We start from the raw sequence: 19,907 nt of genomic DNA on the forward strand, positions 1-19,907 counted from the left end.
GCACCCTCCGGCCTTCCCAGTCCCTCTCACTGGAGGCAAGTGGTGTTAACCTGTTCAGCCTTCCCCAGGAACTTAGCACATTCATGATACTGTCATTTATAAAAAGAAACCTGGATTTGCTCTTCATCCCTGTTCTTAGCACAGAGATCCTAAAACCCTTGGAGTTTCCTGAGAACAGCAATAAAAAGGTGAAATGGGTGTCTTTTTTACCCTAGCAAGCCCCTTTCCACCTCGCCTGAGTTGATATTGTTTTGTTTTTTTTTAAAGGTAGATTTATTTATTTATTTATTTGACAGAGAGAGAGAGAGACATTGAGAGAGGGAACACAAGCAGGGGGAGTGGGAGACAGAGAAGCAGGCTCCCCCTGAGCAGGGAGCCCCATGTGGGGCTCATTCCCAGGACCCTGGGATCATGACCTGAGCCGATGCTTAACCACTGAGCCACCCAGGCGCCCCGAGTTGATGTTAATAAGGGGACTTTTGGGGGCGCCTGGGTAGCTCAGTCATTAAGCGTCTGCCTTTGGCTCAGGTCATGATCCCAGGGTCCTGGGATCGAGCCCCGCATCGGGCTCCCTGCTCAGCGGGAAGCCTGCTTCTCCCTCTCCCACTCCCCCTGCTTGTGTTCCCTCTCTCGCTGTGTCTCTCTCTGTCAAATAAATACATAAAATCTTAAAATAAAATAAAATAAAATAAGGGGACTTTTGGAAAGCCTCCGAGCAGGGGAATGGTTGCCAGGGGAACCAGCGGGGGGATGAGGAGGTTGGACATTCCAGCCCCACCCGCTGCCTCCACCTCCTGGGCGGGGAAAGGGGCTGGAGGCAGGGCTAGTCACAGTGGCCAAGGATTTAGTCAACCATACGAATAGAGCCTCCACTCTCACAGCGTTTCTGGCTTGCTGAGCATGTGCGGTGCCGGAGAGGGTGTGGAAACTTCGTCCTCCCCAGCACCCCTTGCCCTGTGCATCTCTTCCATCTGTTCCCTTTAATAATAAACCAGGAACCTAGTAAGTAAACTGTCTCCCCGAGCTCTGTGAGCCATTCTAGCAATTTCAAACCCAAGGAGGGAGGTGTGAGAACCTCCAATTTATAGCAGGTTGGTCAGAAGTACAGCAGAGAATCTGGACTTTCAACTGGCATTAGAAGTGGGGGTGGTCTTGCAGGACTGAGCCCTTCACCTGGGGGGTCTGCTGCCGCCTCCAGGTTGACATGTCAGAACTGCCATTAAAACTGTAGGACACACTGCTGGGGGTCACAGAATTGAAGGGGGTGGGAAAAGCCTGCACATCTGGTATCAGAAGTGAAACCTCAGGGGCACCTGGCTGGCTCGGTCAGTAGAGCACACAACTCTTGATCTCGTGGGTTGTGAGTTTGAGCCTCACATTGGGTGTAGAGATTACTAAAAATAATAAAGTTAAAAAATGCCAACTCACATGGATAGGCTTAAAAAAAAAAAGTGAAGCATCGAGAGGAGAAACAAGTGTTTTTCCTTCATGACATCTATCAGGATAGATGCAAACTCCCACACTCTCTTGTGCTCACGATACTTATTCACACAAAGAGGATCACTATATGCTGTTTTACACTTTGCCTTTTTTCTCCTTAATACTAGTTCCTGGAGATCCATTCTTCTACATTGGCACACAGGATGTACGTCAATCTTTTTAATAAATTATTTAACTATAGTCTGAATTGTTGGATATTCATGTTGTTTCCAGTTTCTTGTTTATAACAGAGAGAATTTCATAGTTAAAAGGGCCCTGTACAATCATGGGTTTTATTCCCCTCATCACATTTTTTTTTTTTAAGATTTTTAGTTATTTATTTGACAGAGAGAGAGAGAGAGAGAGAACACAAGCAGGGGGAGCAGCGGAGAGAGGGAGAAGCAAGCTCCCACTGAGCGGGGAGCCCAACGTGGGGCTAGATCCTAGGATCCCAGGATCATGACCTGAGCCGAAGGCAGACGCTTAACCAACTGAGCCACCCAGGCACCCCTCCCCTCATCATAGTTGAGAGAGAGAGAATACTACGTGGAATCCAAAACACTTATGAGTTACAAGTTCTGGAACCATCAGCGAAATGATTGTGTATTTCTTGGGAGATGACAGAACAAAGCAGGTTTCAGACCCAGGCCTGTGCCCTCACCCCCAACTCCCCAGATCTTTCCACAGGACTGGATGCAGCTCTGGGTCTCAAACCTGCTCTTTTCCACTACCAAACCCAGACTCTGATGCAAACATCCTTTTAAAGCTGTGGTTTCCAGGGCGCCTGGGTGGCTCAGTTGGTTAAGCGACTGCCTTTAGCTCAGGTCATGATCCTGGAGTCCCGAGATCGAGTCCCGCATCGGGCTCCCTGCTCGGCGGGGAGTCTGCTTCTCCCTCTGACCCTCCCCCATCTCATGTGCTCTCTCTCTCATTCTCTCTCTCTTTCAAATAAATAAATAAATTAAAATCTTAATAAAGAAATAAATAAATAAAGCAAGCTGTGGTTTCCAGACTCACAATCAGAAATTCTTCCAGGGGGGGGACAAAAAAGGCAGGCAGACTTTCTGAACTGTTACAAACAAACCATGTTTTCCCAACCCATTTCTGAAAATTAGAATCAGCTCACCTGCAGGTCGAAAAGGAACAGGGATCAGTTTGCTGTTGTCAGGATGAACTGTTGACTTTGCAAAGGTAAACACAAAGGTTAGTCTGATGTTTGGCTTTGTTTTTGTAGGAGCCTAAAAATTAGGAAAGGACTGAAACTTACGAGACTTCTCTTCCAAGCGTCTTTTACCTGAAAAGAGAAAAAAACAAGTAACAGCTTTTAAAGGTAAATTGGCAGCAAACGAGAAAAAAAACCCATCTCTTCTCCAATCTCACTTCTGGTGCCATCTTCACTCTGCCTTTTCAAGAGTGAAGAGCAGGGGCGCCTGGGTGGCTCAGTCGTTAAGCGTCTGCCTTCTGCTCAGGTCGTGATCCCAGGGTCCTGGGATTAAGCCCCACATCGGGCTCCCCGCTCGGCAGAGAGCCTGCTTCTCCCTCTTCCATTCCCCTGCCTGTGTTCTCTCTCTCACTGTGTCTCTGTCAAATAAATAAAATCTTTAAAAAAAAAAAAAAGAGTGAAGACCAGAACTGTTCAATGCCATGCGGATAGAAAAGTCAAAATAAATGAATCAAATGAATCAAACAAATGAACTGACAATAAGCAATGAGATGACCCACAGAAAGAAAATGACCAGAACATTAAAAAGTCCTCAGTCTTTTTTTAAAAAGATTTTATTTATTTATTTATCAGAGAGAGAAAGCACAAGCAGGGGGAGTGGCAGGCAGAGGGAGAGGGAGAAGCAGACCCCCCGAGGAGCAGGGAGCCTGATGCGGGGCTCAATCCCAGGACCCTGGGACCTTGACCCGAGCTGAAGGCAGACGCTTAACCAACTGAACCACCCAGGTGCCCCAAAAAGTCCTCAGTCTCTTACCTTGGAGAGGGTTCAAGGCCAACACCTAACAGCCCTCAGGTGAGTCCCTAAATCCAGCCTGCCCCTGGCTCAGAGAAGAGCAGGTTGTTTGCAGGTGATACACCACGCCATTAGCCAAGGCACCTGCCTCAGAGCCAGGCTGTGAGCCCAGAGGCCCCATAAAGTTCTTAAAAAAAAAACATCAAACCAACATAAATATGTGCACTTTCCACAGGCTGCTTCACGGAGCTGATACTTGTGGGCTCTGGAAAGCCCCATACACAGCAAGATAGATAACAAATACTCGGTTTAAGTCTTGGGGCAGGAATATAACCCTGACCTGGAACACTGCCTCTAATGGGAAACAGATTCTGACTTCAGAGGCCTGCCTGAATTCTGGAGTTTGCCATGGGCTGCAGGGATCAGCCACAGAGAATCCCCACTAATATCTGAGCATAGGAAGAACCCTAGGATCTTTTTTCCTCCTCAATACTAGTTTCTCTTACTAGTAATCTGGTTTATGAGAACGAATTCTAATTACATCTAAAAAAACTAACCCAGTTTTGAAAAGCAGATCCCCTGGGCAGTGTTTACGATGACCAAACCCCACCTGATTTCAGACCATGCAAGCAGAAATCTCCTGAAGGCAACCACATCCAACCTTGAACCCAGCACACGAGACATACCCTTTGGTCCTCCAAGTCACGTATGGATGCATCTTCATTTGTTAACAATAGCTGCCTTGATTTTTCTATTTTTTCCTATAATCAGATAGAAAGAAATCAAGCAATGATCTCAACCTGATTTAGGTTTGTCCAAATGATTTAGGAATCACATGTTCATTCACACCTGGTTTCAGTGCAACTCGTGGCCAAGGTTCTCCTTGAGAGTTTCCATGAGGATAGTGCTTGTGTGTCACTCAGATTTAGAGCTCCAGCAGCTTGACCCACGGGTGGCTGCCACCTCCCCCTCCCCCCAGACAGCTGATGTCAGTTGTCTCTGTGAGTGCTCCCACCATCTGCCTGGCTCTGTAAGTTAGAAACCTAGAAGTCCCTCCTCTCTCTCACTCCCACATCTGATCCATTCGGGCTTACTTCCTCTCTTCTTTTTTTTTTTTAATATTTTATTTATTTATTTGACAGAGAGACAGACAGCGAGAGAGGGAACACAAGCAGGGGGAGTGGGAGAGGGAGAAGCAGGCTTCCTGCGGAGCAGGGAGCCCAATGTGGGACTCGATCCCAGGACCCTGGGATCATGACCTGAGCCAAAGGCAGACGCTTAACGACTGAGCCACCCAGGTGCCCCTCTTCATTCTTTTCTTAATTTGAGAGAAAAGAATACAGAAAAGGCAACAAAATGAGTACATACTCATAATCCCCTCATCCAGAATTAACAACAGTAAACATTCAGTCATATTTGCTTCCAATGTTTTTCCCCAAAAGCCATCACCCCCAGTTTCGTGTCTCCCCATTCTATCAGAAATAACCACTATTATGAGTTCAAGGTACTAACTTCCAGTCCACTTTTTTATACTTATATATACACGAATATATGTATCTATAAACAAAGATGTAGTATTGGGTCTTTATATTGTAATTTGCATAAATGTACTTTATGCATCCTTTTTCCATTAAACACTGTAGACATGTTTTCCATTTAGCATTATATACTGTTTCCACTTAATATTATACATTGATAACTAGATCATCACTTTTATTAGTATTCCACTGTATGACTATACCATGTTATGTTTCTCTATTTCCCTACTGATGGGGATTCAGATTGTTTTGTAAAAAACAAGGCAGCATGGAACATCTTGAGCACAAGGATGGGAGTGTCCCTGTGGGTCCAGCCCTGAAGGATTATGGCTGCTGATACAGTATCTCCTCCTCTTGAATCCTCGGCCACACTGGTTCGAACCCTCATTACTCGCCACCTGGTGACCAAAGAGACCCTCTGGAACACAAACCTCACCACCTCGCCCTGTAGGCCAAATGCAAACCCCTCCCATCTGAAGGACACACAAGGCCCTTGAGGACCTGCCTGCTTCCCTGAAGTAAAAGCCCCCACTGACTGGACGACCTGCTCTCTCACCTGGGCTTTGCTTACAGTCCCCTCTCTCTGGCCTTGCCTCAACACTCTCCCCCAGTTTCCTGCCGCACCCCTCCTTCAGCACCCTAGGTCTAGGCCGGTGACCACCTTTGTCCGTCTGTCCTGTTACCAGGGACTTATTTTGATCCCTTCTGAAGCGGCAGTACCAACCCTGGTGTTATCTGTCTGCTTTTGTTTCTAAACCTTCCAGTCTAACAAGCTCATTCAGAAGGAATAAAAACAATATATACGGATTCTGTTTCAACTGCTTTCAAAGGGACGCAGTCTTCACATTTCAGAATAAAATGTAAAATGTCTTATTTCTGAAAACAAGGAAATACTTACAATTGAAACGACCAAATTTGTAGGATCCAACAATTCTGTCCACTGAAGAAATCTCCGAATAAAAGACTTAAGAGGGAAAAGAGCACCAGAGAGGTTAATGGTGGCAGGAACAACAACAAAAAAGATATGATAATAGCAGTTAGCATTATTTTTGAGACCCTAGCAGGGCCTTCTAACCGAAGCAGCTCCCAGAATCTGCAGGACGTCCTCGGGACCTTACAGGTGAGGAAACAGGCATAGAAAAGCTCATGAACGTACCCATGGAAACCCAGCCAGGAAAGGACTCAGTAGCATGTGCTCTTAACCACTTCCATATCAAATTACTCTTGAAGGTTAAAAGCCCAGACTCTGGGGTCGAATGGGCCTAGTCCACATCCCACAAATGACCTTGAACCAACTACCTAGAAGGGTCTCAGAATTTGTTTCTTTACCTTCATCCTTGTTATAAGGCTTAACTTGAGTCATAAAGAACCGGACACCCCCAGCAAGGCCTCAGTAAAGGCTGCTCAGTTCACATGTGGAGGGGGCATGAGCTCCCTGTCCCTTTCAACTTCCCCACCTGAGAAAGCCCCGTAAGGCTGAAAGAGAACACCCTAGAATTATACTGTCCAGTTAGCTCCATGTGCCTATGGAGCCCTTGAAATGTGGCCAAGCCAAACTGAAGTATGCTATATGTGTAAAACAGACACCAGACTTCAAAGACTTTCTAGAAAAAAAAGCATGTAAATATCCCACTAGTAATTTTATATCGATTATGTGTTGAAATGTTAGTATTTTATATTTGTCGGGCTAAATACATTAAAATTAATTTCAGCTATTTCTTTTTACCCGTCTGAATGTGGTTACTAGAAAATTTTAAATGACCTATATGGCTCCCATCACATTGCCATTGGGCAGAGCCGTCCAGCCCCGCCTGGAGGCGGGGCCGGAGCGACTGCCTGTCCTCGTCGGCTGCCCGCAGCCCCCGCGTCATTTGAGTGGCTGAGCCTACCGAGCTTGGGAGGCTGGGGGCTCCTGGGAGCACCTGTTCCTTTCCAACCTGATGTTCAGCAACAGCTCAGGCAGCAGAGGGCAGACACCTGCGGGGGGCGGGGGGGGGGGGGCTGACTCCCCAGAGCAGGGCGACCTTGTGGGCGATCCTCGCTAGCCAGGCCCGGGGCAGAGGTGATACGCGGTAACCGCCGTGGCTGTCGGCATCCCGCACCCTTGGGTTGGGTTTCCCCTTCGTCCCCTCCCGGGGTCTGAGGTGGGAAGGCGGGTGGTGCGACCACGTGGCCTGCCCAAGGTCACCCGGGCCAGCCGGCGACTCCACGGGGCCCAGGGCCACCCCGCCCCCAGCCGCGCCGGGCCCAGGCCGTACTTGACGTTCGGTGATCCAGAAGCGCACGTTGGGCTCCATGCGGGAGCCGTGCCGCTGCACCCAGGGAGCCGCCGGGCCCCCGCGCTTCCTCCTCCTCCCGCGCTGCTTCCTGGGACCTGTGCGGTGGCTGGGGAGGCGGTGGCCGCAGGGCCAGGCGCGGAGGAGGAGCCGGGCAGCGTGCCCCGCCCCGGGCGCGCGCGCGTCTCCTGTTCCCGCCGCCGCGTTCCTGGCGCGCACGCGGCTTGGTGTCGTCGTGTGCCAGCGCCCCGGCCTCGGCCGCCTCGTGTTCCCGCTGCCCCGTCTCCGAACTCCCGCTGCGCGCTGTCACCACGCGCCAGCGCCCCAGATCCCACGCCTCCACCCCCGCTCCGGTCCCCGTGAGCCTGCCCACCCTCCCACCGACCAAGTCTTCCCAGCCTTTTCTACCCCTTAGGGTAGCCGGGCCGCTTCCAGCCTGGGGGCGGGGGTCGGTCACCTACGGGAATCCTCGTATCCTAGCACCTACTGAGAAGGACCTGCATCTTACCCACGTGACAAGTGCACCAACTTTTTGGACATTATGGTGGAGAATCTTCAGTTGCCCTTTAAGTCCAGTGTAGAGGGCACGGGATAGTCCGGGCTGGCTACTTAATTTTCACGGTGAAATTTGAAAATGTGGTGCCCCTTATTTAAAAAAGATTGAGAATTTAAGGGCACCTGGGTTGTGCAGTGGGTTAAGCCTCCAACTCTTGGTTTCGCTCAGGTCCTGATCTCCGGGTGGAGCGACCAAGCCCTGCCCCTGGCTAACGCCCAGTGTGGAGTCCGCTTAGATTGTCTCCCTTTCCCTCTGCCCCTCCCGGTTGTGCTCTCTAAATGAATAAATTAAAAAAAAAAAGGTAATTTAAAAAAAGTCGGTATCAGAGAATTAAACCAGGCCCAGGTCCCCTTCCAAGTGTGGGGCCCTGCCTTGGCCTGTGATGGGGTCACCACACACAGTGCAAACTGCACTGCGGCAGGTCCAGTTCCTCTGAATACCAGATCAAGTAGGTGCTGGTTGTAGAGAAAAAATGCACCTGCCTTCCTCCTGCTGCTGCCTCCCCTAGCCCGATGGCCCTGCACTACGGTGGGTGGGGGTTATGGGTGTTGAATGTATCTTCCTGGATGTTTAAGGAGTTCAGGGATCCTCTTGAGTCTTGGGTTGAGGACCCAGCACCACCGATTACTTATTTGGATGGTCCTGGTCAAGTCAATATAAGTGCGTCTATTTACTCATTTGTAAAATGAGGACAATAATTATACCTATTTTAAGGTTTTGTTGAGAATCAAATGAGTTAAAACATGTGAAAGTCCTAATATGACACTGGGTCCATTGGAAATCCTGTTTGGGCCTTTAATAGCCCACTGGCCTATTCCATCCCTTGCCTTGCCTTGCTTTGCCTTCCCCTCCAGGGACATGAAACCAGCTCATGTTTTCTTCAGGCCAATGTAACTTGACAGCTTCTTTTACTCAGTTCACCTGGCTCACTCTTCTATAGCCTCAAGAGTTCATCTCCTTTTCCAGGAAGTTCTTTCCCACACCCATAGCTGGGTAAGGTGCCCCTCCTCAGTGTTCCCCTTATGCCCCAGGGATGCATCCATTGTGCCATAGTATTTAGCACACTGATATTATCCTGATGGCTCTACCCTCAAGTATGTCACAAATCCAGCTCAGCTTCTCTTCTCAGGACCCTTACGGTCTAGTCTTAACAAAGGAGCCACAGTGATCCTCCTAGAACAAGTTGACGTGACTCTTGTCAAAACCTTATGTTTTCCATCTTAGAAGAGAATCCAAAGTCCTTAGCTTGTTCAATTCTCTGCTCTAGCCCTTGCTGCAGTTTATTTTCCTTCCAAACATTCTATGTATTTTTATCGTATTTATTGGTTTTCCCCCTCTAGAATGTAATTGCATGAAGGAAGGGGGTTGTCTTTTTTTGATTCACCCTTGGGCCTGCAAAACAGCACCTGGCATGTGGTAGGCACTCAGGATTTGCCACAATAACGAATAAATGCTTCATCTCTCTCTTGCCTGAACCTGAGTTCTTTGGGTGTAGAGCCAGCATCTTACTCATTTTTGTGGGCCCTGAGTTAAATGCTCCACAAATGTTGGTTGATATAATAAGAAGGAAAACTACAGCCCCATAATATAAGCTGAACCAACAATTAATGGTATTAAACATGCAAATATTTTTAAAATATGTTTATTATGTACTTTACACATTGAGCATTTCAGAAAAAATAATTACAATGATTTCAAAATGCAATTCCTAGACTCGATAAATATCCTTTATAATTACACCCAATCAATATCTGGAATTGTATGTAGACCCTATGTCAGCTAACAAGTAAAATAACTATATTAATCTCAGGGACGAGAAATATGCGCGATCACCTAAGTCACTCTGCCACTGTGCCTTTTTTAAGATTATTTATTTATTTGACACAGACACAGCAAGAGAAGGAACGCAAGCAGGGGGAGTGGGAGAGGGAGAAGCAGGCTTCCAGCTGAGCAGGGAGCCCGATGCAGGGCTCGATCCCAGGACCCTGGGATCACGACCTGAGCAGAAGGCAGATGCTTAACGACTGAGCCACTCAGGCGCCCCACCACCGTGTTTTTTAAAAACATGATTCTCATTTGTTTCAAGTACATATCCATTCATTGCAAGAGTTAAATTAGACCACTGATGTTAACACCTTAAAACTATGTATGATCTTTGTTACCTTAAAATTCAGTTTTGTACAAAGAAATGCAAGAAGAAACTTTTCAGGACCCTTGATCAGAAGCTTCAGTGAGTGTTGTACTATTCCGGTGTACACGAAGGTTCAAGTAAGGCCAACAAAGAATGTTTCCTCTTTCCATTAAAGATAATCCAAGCAACAGGTAAACTAGCATTCTATAAACTAGCCAGCCATCAAGAGGTTACCAATAAAGGATGCTTTAAGTGTGTGAGGACATTTAAAAGCCTCAGCCAATGTTACAAAGTCACTAAAACATTTAGAGTATTATTTATGAATACAAGCATAATTGGTGTTTTGTCTTCTATAAATAATCATCTTTGAAATGCTCAAAGTGAGTTCCAACTGCAGCTCTTTCCTGATGTGAGAAGAGGTGGGTACACATGGGATGATCTACTGATTTACCTTCTCAAAGTATTCTTTGGAAGCAGTTGGATGTGGCTTTATCTGAAAATACAAAAACATTTAATTAGGCAGCTGACTTCAAGGTAAGTCTCAAAAGTGAGTTGAAAGCTCTCAGTTTTTAACCCAAAGTTTTTTTAACTTTTTAAAGCGTGGTCTGTTTCCTTTAAAATACACGGATGGAGGTTACATCAACAGCCTGCCTAATCCCTGGCCCCGCCCCAAACCCTGCCCCTCGGCAGCTTCACCCATCTGCACACCATCTGCACACTTGCTCTAAGGGTGGGCTCCTTTTGTAGGTACTCTAGGCCAGGAGCCCTGGAGGCAGCGAGGACCTGGGACCCTATGCTGGGGTCTCACTGCCTTTGGAAAACCTACTGTAGGAGAATCCGGGGTCCAGTTTGCTGGGCAGACTTCTCCATGGGTTTCCACAAACTGGAACGCCTTCACCAAGCGGAGGGTCTCTTCCACACTTCGGCCCACAGGGAGATCGTTGACACTCAAATGCTTGATGACTCCATTGGGGTCAATGATGAAGAGACCTCTGCATCAGGATTTATCCCCATTAGTACCTCAGCGGAACCACAAGAACAAAGTCTAACTTCTACCCGCTTCTGTCTTTAATTCTCCTCAATAAAGCATTAAACTCCATCGTATGCTTAAACGTGGGGCTTTCACTGTTACACACACAGTTGATCATTTCTCACTGATGACGTGCCACACACAGGTGTGACTAGACCAGGCCAATGTGGAAAACAGGCAGTATTTCCCACAGAGAAAAGTTATAGAGTCTAAAAGTCAGAGAGAGCAGACTTCTTTAACTTATTAGTGATTTCGGTGTTCTTTGGGTGGCTGTATCAAATCATGAGAAGAAACCAGAGGCAGATGAGGAGAGACAGAGATGTATTTTATCTATATTCAGTAAATACTGATGAAATGAGTGAATTCTTGGGTAAATGGGGGGAGAATCCCCTGGGGAAATCTTTGCAGAAAGAATTTACTGGCCTTAAGTCTAGGCTGAGCAGAAATCTAAAGGAAAAACCAAGACTGTTACTCTTTATCACTTGGCAGCAGCATAATGAAATGACCTACCCTGTGGTCTGTGATCATCTTCTGTGCAAGTGTTGGGGTTACTATGACATATGCAGATACAGGTCAACCACAGGTTTTAACAGTCTGTCTTAAAAGGGTGTGGCATTCCAAGTGTTAATCATGCAGTGAAAAAACAAGTAAAAGAAAAAGGCAAGGTGAAAGGTGCTTCTTCCTCCCTGGACCCAGCTCTTGGGGGTCTAGGCTTTGAGGCTCAAGGGGGTCCTGCTGTAAGCTCCTTGACCAAGAGCGGAGCCAAGCTGGAGTCCATGGTGCAGATGCAGGGCCCCCAGACTCCGGAAAGCAAGCCTTATCTTCCAAACCAGACTTGGCTACCCTCCCTTGTCAATTCTAACAGTGAAACCAGTAGGGAAGTAATGGCAAAATGAGCAAGACCTCACAGGGAAGGGGGTCCTGGGAGGACAAAGCCGGGCTTTTGTGTATTAAAGGAAGACAGAATCTCCCGGAGTAAAAGAGGCCCAAGCTCCAAGGTGGCTCCCAGAACTACAACTCCAGGTGTCACCCAAGAGGAAAGCAGGCCAGAGCAGAGTGAGGCAACAAGAGCAGGTGAGCAGGTTCAAGCCAGGCCCCAGCAAAACTGTGAGGCGTATCAGAGTGGGGTCCTTGCCTGCTCCCTGGGGATCAAGTTCTGACCAACCCCCCTTCACTCAGTGACCATCAAGATGCCACTGTAAGGCTTCAGGTCTAATCCCCCCACCCCCAGGAAGGTTGTGTTTGCATACGGGACTGTTAAAGACAGAAAGCTTTCACACTCAAAGGAATAAAGATCTAGCCACTGAATGAATGAGGACAGAAGTGACATTCTGGGACAGGAGTCATGACGCTACCAGAACCTGTGCTAAAAACTTTGGCCGCCTCACCTTATTTAGTCCCCACAACCAACCTGGGAGGTCCATTCTCATTTTAGTTATGGGAAAACTGGGACTCAAAGAGGTTCAATAACTTGCCCAAAGTCATACAGCTGTTAAATAATAGGTGAGATTAAAAAAAAAAAAATCAAACTCTGGTCTGATTCCAGGGCTTGAACAAGATCTCACCCACCCCAGCTCACTGACTCCTACAGTCTGCTAGTCTCCCTTTCTCCGGACATGTCAGGAGTGTGCCTCCCACGACAGCAGCTCCCAGGTGGTGAGGGCAAGCGCAGCAGTGTGACCAAGACACACTAGTCCTCAGAAAGAGACACAGGCTGCTGCAGGCGGCAGACACATCTCAGCCATCCCGAGACGGCCGACACTCGCAGAAGGCACTCATCAGTGCTTACGAAAGGCTACAGTGAATGGAAGCTTTTTGGTTTTCAAAATGCTTTACTGAGGGCTCTGTAAGTCCTCTAAGAAGTGGGATGATGCTAAACGTGAAAAACAAGTTTAAGTTCCTAAGAAACATGATCTTACCTTAGAGCAACACCGGGGCCTTCCAAGAGCACGCCATAGTCTCGGGAAATCTGTTTTGTCAAATCTGACAGGAGTGCGATGTTCATGTGGCCCAAGCCGCCATTCTAACAAAAATGCGGACATGACTGGCTGTTACACCGTATGCTCTCCCCATTCTCAGCCATGCAAACTGATGTCTGAGGCTAACAAGAATGGCGACAGGTGGCAGCAACTGAGAACTGACAGTGGACCGAGCACTGCTCTTAGCTCTTTCTGTTCACTCACTTCCTCCCAGTACTATCCTGGAGCAGATACTACTATCATTGTCTTTTTACACACGAGGAAACTGAGGCACACAAAAGTTAAGTTACTTGTTCCAGGTCATGGCTAGAAAGGGACAGAGGCAGGATTTAAACCCAGCTAATACTGGAGACCTTTCTTTTTCTAATTCTCGATGTATTCTTTTACTTGAAGATTAATTTCTGTAGCATAAAAATGGAAGCGTAATAAAGACTGAATAATTTGGTTCTGATAGTCCAGCAACACGGCTAGAAATTTTGATTCTCCCAATCGTTTTTCAGCAGCAATAGTGATCGTGCAGAAGACTGAAATCAGAGAACTTAACCACCATCCCACAAGCCATGCAGGGTATGTGGGATCTACAAGGTACCCGTGAGAGAGGAGGCATCGGATCCCAACTGTCCTTGCCCCCACCCTGCTGGGCCTGTTCTCCGTTACTGTTTGTACCTTGGAAAACACATGTGTAGTGGGCAGTAAATCCAGGCAATGTCGAAGGAGATAAGGACAGAGTTTAACAGAATTTGCCAGGAGCTTAGGACCTAGAAATAGCCCATTTCAGACTAGTCATGCTTTTACAATTTCTAGGTTAGTCTTTTTTTTTTTTTTTTTTAATATTTATTTATTTGACAGAGACATAGCGAGAGCAGGAACACCAGTAGGGGGAGTGGGAGAGGGAGAAGCAGGCTTCCCTCCGAGCAGGGAGCCCAATGCAGGGCTCGATCCCAGGACCCTGGGATCATGACTGAGCCGAAGGCAGACGCCCAACGACCGAGCCACCCAGGCGCCCCTCTAGGTTAGTATTTTATGGGATCTTTTCAGTTTTTAGGCTCCTAAGTGCAAAGGCAGGGCCACTGAGGTTTATACCTTCCTTGGTGTGTTGATCCAGGCGAGATGCGTGAAGTGAGAATCCACTGAAACAGCAACAACTTCACAGTTCACGTCGTGAAATTCATTGGCTTTGTCGCTAAAAGCAACAATTTCTGTAGGACACACAAAGGTGCTAGAAAAAAAGGGCAGAAATTCCCAACAGAGAATTTAAAAACAAGGATTTAAAATTTAAACAGGTAGCCGAAAAACTAGTTCAACTGCTTAAAGGTGAAGAAGGCAAAAACAGTTAACCATTCTCACCAGACTCACCTATTTAAGAATCATACCAAAAAATGGGGGTGGGCAGGGGAAAAGAGGCATATTCTAAGAATAAAGAAACAAATAAAGTAGCTTTATGAGAAAAGTCATTTTATTATCTTTACTTTTCTCCTTTTCCTCCAGGCCAGTGACAACTTCCTTACAGACTGGCTTATGGGAACCACAGCTCCGGAGCACATAAAACGGAGCCATGTTGAAACCCTACCCCACTAAAAAGAATGCCATCCCCTCCTCTAAATTTATTTATTGTATTTACTGTACAGATGCAAGCTGTCCTCAGCAAGGCCACCAGTGATAAAAGGATCTGAAAGAACCCTTCCCTTGACCAGAAGAGCAACCAGAGATAGGAAATGTCAGGGTGGAAGCAGGGACCTTAAATGACATTAAAGCATCACAGAAATTACACTTACAAGTCCAAAGGATAGAAGAAAAGCACCAAATATTTCCCCTTAAAGTCATCAAGGCTTAGGTCTTTGAACTCTCCGTTGACAACGGCAGTGCCCTTAAAATAGGGCGCGTGCTGGGTGACGGCAGGAGCGTGGTATGAGGAACCTGAAGGAAGCCCACACGCACATGTAGTTCATCATCTGCTAAATCACACACCTATCTGACTTCATTCAAATCTCTCATAGTAATTAATTAGTAGTATAAATTAATTAAAAGGTTCAGTTCAACCCTACGTCTAGGTAATAACCCCCCTTCCGTAGTTCTAGATGGTACACAAATTCAATTCAAAGTACTATGGCGACTGAAAAGACTAAAAAGATGATGCCAGAAGATGGTAGGGACGAAATTGAGATAGAATTGAGGAGGAAAGGAGCCTAGGCATGGATTCTAAATACGGCTCAGATTTTGCCATGTCCAGGCAGGACAGGGAAGAGGGAACAGGGAAGGTGTGGGGAACAGCCCGTGGCAGTTTGAATAGAACAGAGAGGTGTGTGTGGAAGGAAGCATAAGAGACGAAGCATGAACAGCGGAAGGCCACACTCTGAGGGCCCTTAAATATCAGGCTAGAATCTGTTCTTTTTTAAAGATTTTATTTATTTGAGAGAGAGAGAACATGAGTGGGGGGAGGGGCAGAGGAAGAGGCAGAAGCAGACTCCCCGCTGAGCAGGGAGCCAGACACGGGGTGGGGGAGGGGAGGAGTTCGGGGCTCGATCCCAGGACCCTGGGATCATGACCTGAGCGGAAGACAGACGCTTATCCGACTGAGCCACCCAGGTGCCCCCATAGAATTTGTTCTTAAAAGAAGGGATAGAGTGATCACTGGAGATTTTCAAGTAGGAGATGGAGGATGTGCTGGTGTTGGTGACCAACAAGGAAATGCGACACAAGGGCAGTCTGCCTCAGTAATTTTCAGTCCTGACTGGACATTAGAATCATTTGGTGAGCTTTTAAAATACACTGATAAGGGGATTAAAAGGTATGAACTTCCAGTTACAAAAAGGGGAGTGCAAGGTACAGCATAGTGAATACAGTTAATAATACCATAACGGCTTTGTATGGTGACAGATGGTACCTAGATTTATCATGGTGGTCACCACCTAATGTATATAAATCTTGAATCACTATGTTGTACATCTAAAACTAATAATACCGTTATGCTAACATTTAGATTAAAAAACAATACAAAACAAAATGATGTCCCAGTCTCACCTCAGATATTGACTTAATTTGTCTGCGGTGGGACTGGGGTAGTGGTATACTTTCAAAAGCTCCCCAAGTGAGTCTAATGGATAGCCTGGGTTCAGAGCCCATGTCCTGAGATGATGATTCATATTACCGGGGTCAAACCAAGGCATAACACTTACTGGTGCTAAAAGCGAATTTTGCTTGACCAGAACCAGACCACAATACATTTGTCAGGCATGTTCTTCGGGAAGCAGCAGGTCTAAGGGCTGCAGGGACAGAGATGCCCCAAGGAATAGCACTCACATGTCGGGCAATCTGGAAAGAGAAACACTTTATATTAGGAAGTAGCCCGAAGGCTGACGCTGCTGAAAGGCATTAGATCATTGGTCGCCTCCGCTCTCCTTGCTCCTGTGAACCAAATACCAAACCCCAAACTCTAAGAGTACAGAGTGAACCTCCATGTTCTTAACATTCCTTTCTGCTTCCTTCTGCTTCAAGATTGCAAGAGAGGAACAGGGAGATGTTGGTCAAAGCGTACAAAGCTGCAGTTATGTAGGATGAATAAATCTAGAGATCTAATGCGGGGGTACAATGACTATACTTAATAATACCATACTTAACCCTGGGAATTTGCTGAGAGAGTAGATTTCAGGGACTCTCGTCACACACAAAAAAGGTAATCATGTGAAGAGATGTTAGTTTGACTGAAGTAATCATTTCATTATGTATATGTACATCAAATCATCACGTTGTACAGCTTAAGTATATACTTTTATTTTAAAAATATATAAATAATTTTTTAAAACCCTGCAAGGCAGAGGGAAATTATAAAGCCATAAAGATTCCATGCTCTTAAGAACAACACAGAGGGTTCAAAAACCAAGGGGACTTGGCCAGGTCCCGTGTATTTACGCCCTTTACCAGCATGATCCACTAAGTATGTTCTATCATGTCAAGGTTTTCCCAGAAAAGACAAGGCCCCGCAGACAAGCAAACAAGTAGAGCAAAGTTCACCCTCTGGGAAAATTCGTACAGGGCTCAAGGGAATTGTTTGCTCAACTACAGTGTCTAGCATGACTCAGGAAGAAGAGCCTTGCGTTCAACCCCGCCAGGAGAAAGGGAAGAGAGGGTACCAAGAGGGTGCTCGGCTTTGCCAGGGGGAAAGCGCGGGTACAGACCCGGGGGATGGGAGGAGGGCATTGCCTTTTGCACTTTAGCACTTTGTACTTTACCACTTTGGTTTCCATCCACCATTTAGTGGATGCTTATTACTGCAAAGCCTTACTGAAGGCATCATTCTATCTTTGGGCGAGGACAGTAAACTGAGGTTCGAAAAGGTGAAGTCACGTGTCCAAGGTCACAGAGTAGCTACGGAACGGGGAAGTGCCAGGGACCCTGCCTCCAGGACGGGGTGCTCAGGTGGAGAGAGGACTGAGGACCCCCGCTCGGAGAGAGGAGGGATTGGAAGAGAGGACAGTTGGGAGGGGGCGGTTCTGCGCAGGCGCATTCCCTAGAAGCGAGGCCTCTGGGTCCGTTACCCGCTGGTGCCCGCCAAGAACGGCGAAAGGGCCCTCAGACCACAGGGAGCAGGATCCTGTCTGGGAAGCACGTCGTCGGAACCACTACTGTGTCTCCGCTCTTGTCCCCTGCCGGCAGCCACTCACCGAAGCCCGGAGAAATCGTCCCACTGCGGCCGCCATCTTCAGTGCGCTCGGGGTTCGCGGGACTGCCGGGGAAGGGGAGGAGGCGGGGCGTGCGGGGGCGGCCCCGGGGCGGAGCCTCGGCGGCAGGGCGGGGCCTGCGCCGGAGCCGGGGCGGGGAAGATGACTTCCCCGTCTTTTGCTGGGACCTTCCTCGCGTCGACTTATTTGTCAGGTGTCTCAGCCCCAGTTCCGAGGGGGAAATGCCCGCTGTGGCTTCTAAGTAACGAAATGCTTGGGAAAACAACACTTTGTTTCTAACCGCCGCCCCAACCTGAAAAGGACTAATCCAGCTGGGGAGTTTGTGATTTTTATGGTTAACCTGTGTGGATGACTGTTCTACCCGTTCTGCAAAAGATTCTTCTTCCTGTTTAGGCGTCAGGTAGAGCCTTCTGGATTCTGCAGGAGATGGAATTAATTTTAAAGACCTTTTTTTCCATTATTAAGCCAAGTGGGTCAGACACGTCGAGTTTTTGGTGTTCTGAAAACCTTTGGGATGGTGTGTGGACTTCCATTTTGGCCTCTCTTCCCCAAATTGGGTGAATTGGGACAAATTTAAATTCTGCTTTCTGTTGATTAGTAAAGCCAAGTGCTCAGTGGTGAGCGTGGTATTTTGAAGCAAGCTCATCAAACACAGATAAAAATCACACGGTGGCCTTACGGTAGATGCAGACTCTAAGTAGGTGTTTTCCAGACACCAGTCATTCCACTACCAACATAGTTTCTTGAATCTGTATATATTATTTACTATTTTCTTTAAGTTGACTCACTTTTGAAAAACGTAAATGAATTTATTTGAAAGAAAATGTTAAATAACTTCAATGGTAAAACCTTGTAACTTGCTATTAATAGAAAATAATTAAAATACATTAGGGGGGCGCCTGGGTGGCTCAGATGGTTAAGAGTCTGCCTTCGGCTCAGGTCATGATCCCGGGGTCCTGGGATGGAGCACCACATTGGGCTCCTGGCTCAGCGGGGAGTCTGCTTCTCCCTCTCCCTCTCCCTCTGCCACTCCCCCTGCTCATGCTCTCTATCTCTGTGTCTCAAATGAATAAATAAAATCTTTTAAAAAATGAAAAATAAAAAAATAAATACATTAGGGATTCCTGGATGGCTCAGTTGGTTAATCGTGTGCCTTTGGCGCAGGTCATGATCCCCGGGCCCTGAGACTGGGGCCCTGGGATTGAGCCCCAGCTCGGGCTCCTTGCTCAGCGGGGAGCCTTCTTCTCCCTCTGCCTGCCATTCCCCCTGCTTGTGCTCCCGCTCTCTCTGTGACAAATAAATAAAATATTTAAAAAATAAATACATTAAAACAAAATGTTATTAAGTAGCAACTAGGTACAGTTGCCTGCTGAAAATCTGAGACTTTGTAAAAAGGGAGACAGGTGGCTAACAGCATCCTGGTATCACATGGGGTTCTCTTTATGTAATCAGAAGGATTTAAAGAGCGTTAAGAGGGTAATAATTTTCTCACTTTGGGACTTGATGTTATTTATTTTGCTCCTCACATAAATCCTTTTATGTACCACTAGTACAGCAGTGGGTACTAGCCCCATGTTTTGGAAGGGACTACCCTGGAAGCAAGAGATGAGAATCTAAAACGGCGTGACCATTTTGGAAAATTCCATGTCAGTATTTAGTAAAACTGAATATATGACTCAAATAACTTGAGTTCTAGATATATGCCCAAAAGATGTGTGTACATCAGTTTATCAAAAGACATAGCCTAGAATGTTCATAGCAACACTATTATAATGGCACAGAGATAAAACTACACAAATGCCCATCAACCATAGAATGGATGAATAAATTAGGATATTATTAACATTATACAACAATGAGAATGAATGCACGGCAGTGACATGCAGCAACGTGGGTGAGTTTCACAAACATGATACTGAGTAAAAGAAGCCAGACATGAAAAAGTAGACACTGTATGGTTCCATTTATATGAAGTTCAAAAACAGGAAAAACTAGTGTATAGTGTTTGAAGTCAGAATGGTGGTGACCTTGAGGAAAACGAGAATTGGAAGAGGGTAATGAGAAGACAAGTACGGGGTGCAAATAATACTTTATCTGTTGACAGGCTTAAAGGTAATAGTTGTATTTACTTTGTGAGCATTCATGAAGCTGTACACTTATGATTGGGCACTTTTAAATGTCATAATCCAAATAAAAGTATATATATAGCAAGAGGCTACAAATTTCTCAATCATTTCCCCTTAGTACCTGCCTTGTGTTTAATTGGTGCTCATAATGTGTTTGT

General features: G+C 46.6%; 2 protein-coding genes across 4 annotated transcripts in view; both read right to left on the reverse strand.

Moving 5' to 3' along the window:
* Positions 1-7,388, reverse strand: part of SFXN4 (sideroflexin 4) — a 25,953-nt gene extending 18,565 nt beyond the window's left edge. Inside the window, exons 1-5 of one of the 2 annotated variants that reach the window (XM_027593320.1) lie at positions 7,231-7,388; positions 5,871-5,936; positions 4,121-4,195; positions 2,747-2,773; positions 2,606-2,660 (exon numbers count right to left, since the gene is read on the reverse strand). In XM_027593320.1, the coding sequence (XP_027449121.1) occupies positions 2,606-2,660; positions 2,747-2,773; positions 4,121-4,195; positions 5,871-5,936; positions 7,231-7,269 (262 nt within the window). In that variant the 5' untranslated portion in view covers positions 7,270-7,388. Of the gene's footprint in view, positions 1-2,605; positions 2,661-2,746; positions 2,774-2,859; positions 3,023-4,120; positions 4,196-5,870; positions 5,937-7,230 lie in introns of those variants that run through there. The other variant, XM_027593328.1, reaches the window with a different exon arrangement.
* A 2,042-nt stretch (positions 7,389-9,430) lies between these two features.
* On the reverse strand, positions 9,431-17,699 carry PRDX3 (peroxiredoxin 3). Of its 2 annotated transcripts, none has more exons than XM_027597143.2 (7): positions 17,606-17,699; positions 16,121-16,256; positions 14,720-14,861; positions 14,028-14,163; positions 12,885-12,988; positions 10,762-10,927; positions 9,431-10,428 (listed from the first exon to the last, which is right to left on the reverse strand). In XM_027597143.2, the coding sequence occupies exons 1-7, from the start codon at positions 17,639-17,641 to the stop codon at positions 10,375-10,377; spliced, it is 774 nt and encodes a 257-aa protein (XP_027452944.1). In that variant the 5' UTR covers positions 17,642-17,699; the 3' UTR covers positions 9,431-10,374. The 2 variants fall into 2 exon arrangements, with proteins under 2 accessions (XP_027452944.1, XP_027452943.1); XM_027597142.2 differs by having other exon boundaries at positions 16,121-16,271; positions 17,606-17,668.
* Between the last annotated feature and the right edge of the window lie 2,208 nt (positions 17,700-19,907).

Source organism: Zalophus californianus, chromosome 15, assembly GCF_009762305.2.
Source record: "Zalophus californianus isolate mZalCal1 chromosome 15, mZalCal1.pri.v2, whole genome shotgun sequence".
Lineage (NCBI taxonomy): Eukaryota > Metazoa > Chordata > Mammalia > Carnivora > Otariidae > Zalophus > Zalophus californianus.

Coding starts and splice junctions, on each gene's coding strand:
- PRDX3 (XM_027597142.2), bottom strand. CDS start 17,641: ATGGCGGCCGCAGTGGGACGATTTCTCCGGGCTTCG. Junction 10,928..12,884: donor GGCCCCGGTGTTGCTCTAAG/GTAAGATCATGT, acceptor ATCCTGATGCAG/AGGTCTCTTCATCATTGACC. Junction 10,429..10,761: donor GGACCCCGGATTCTCCTACA/GTAGGTTTTCCA, acceptor TTGTATTTTCAG/ATAAAGCCACATCCAACTGC.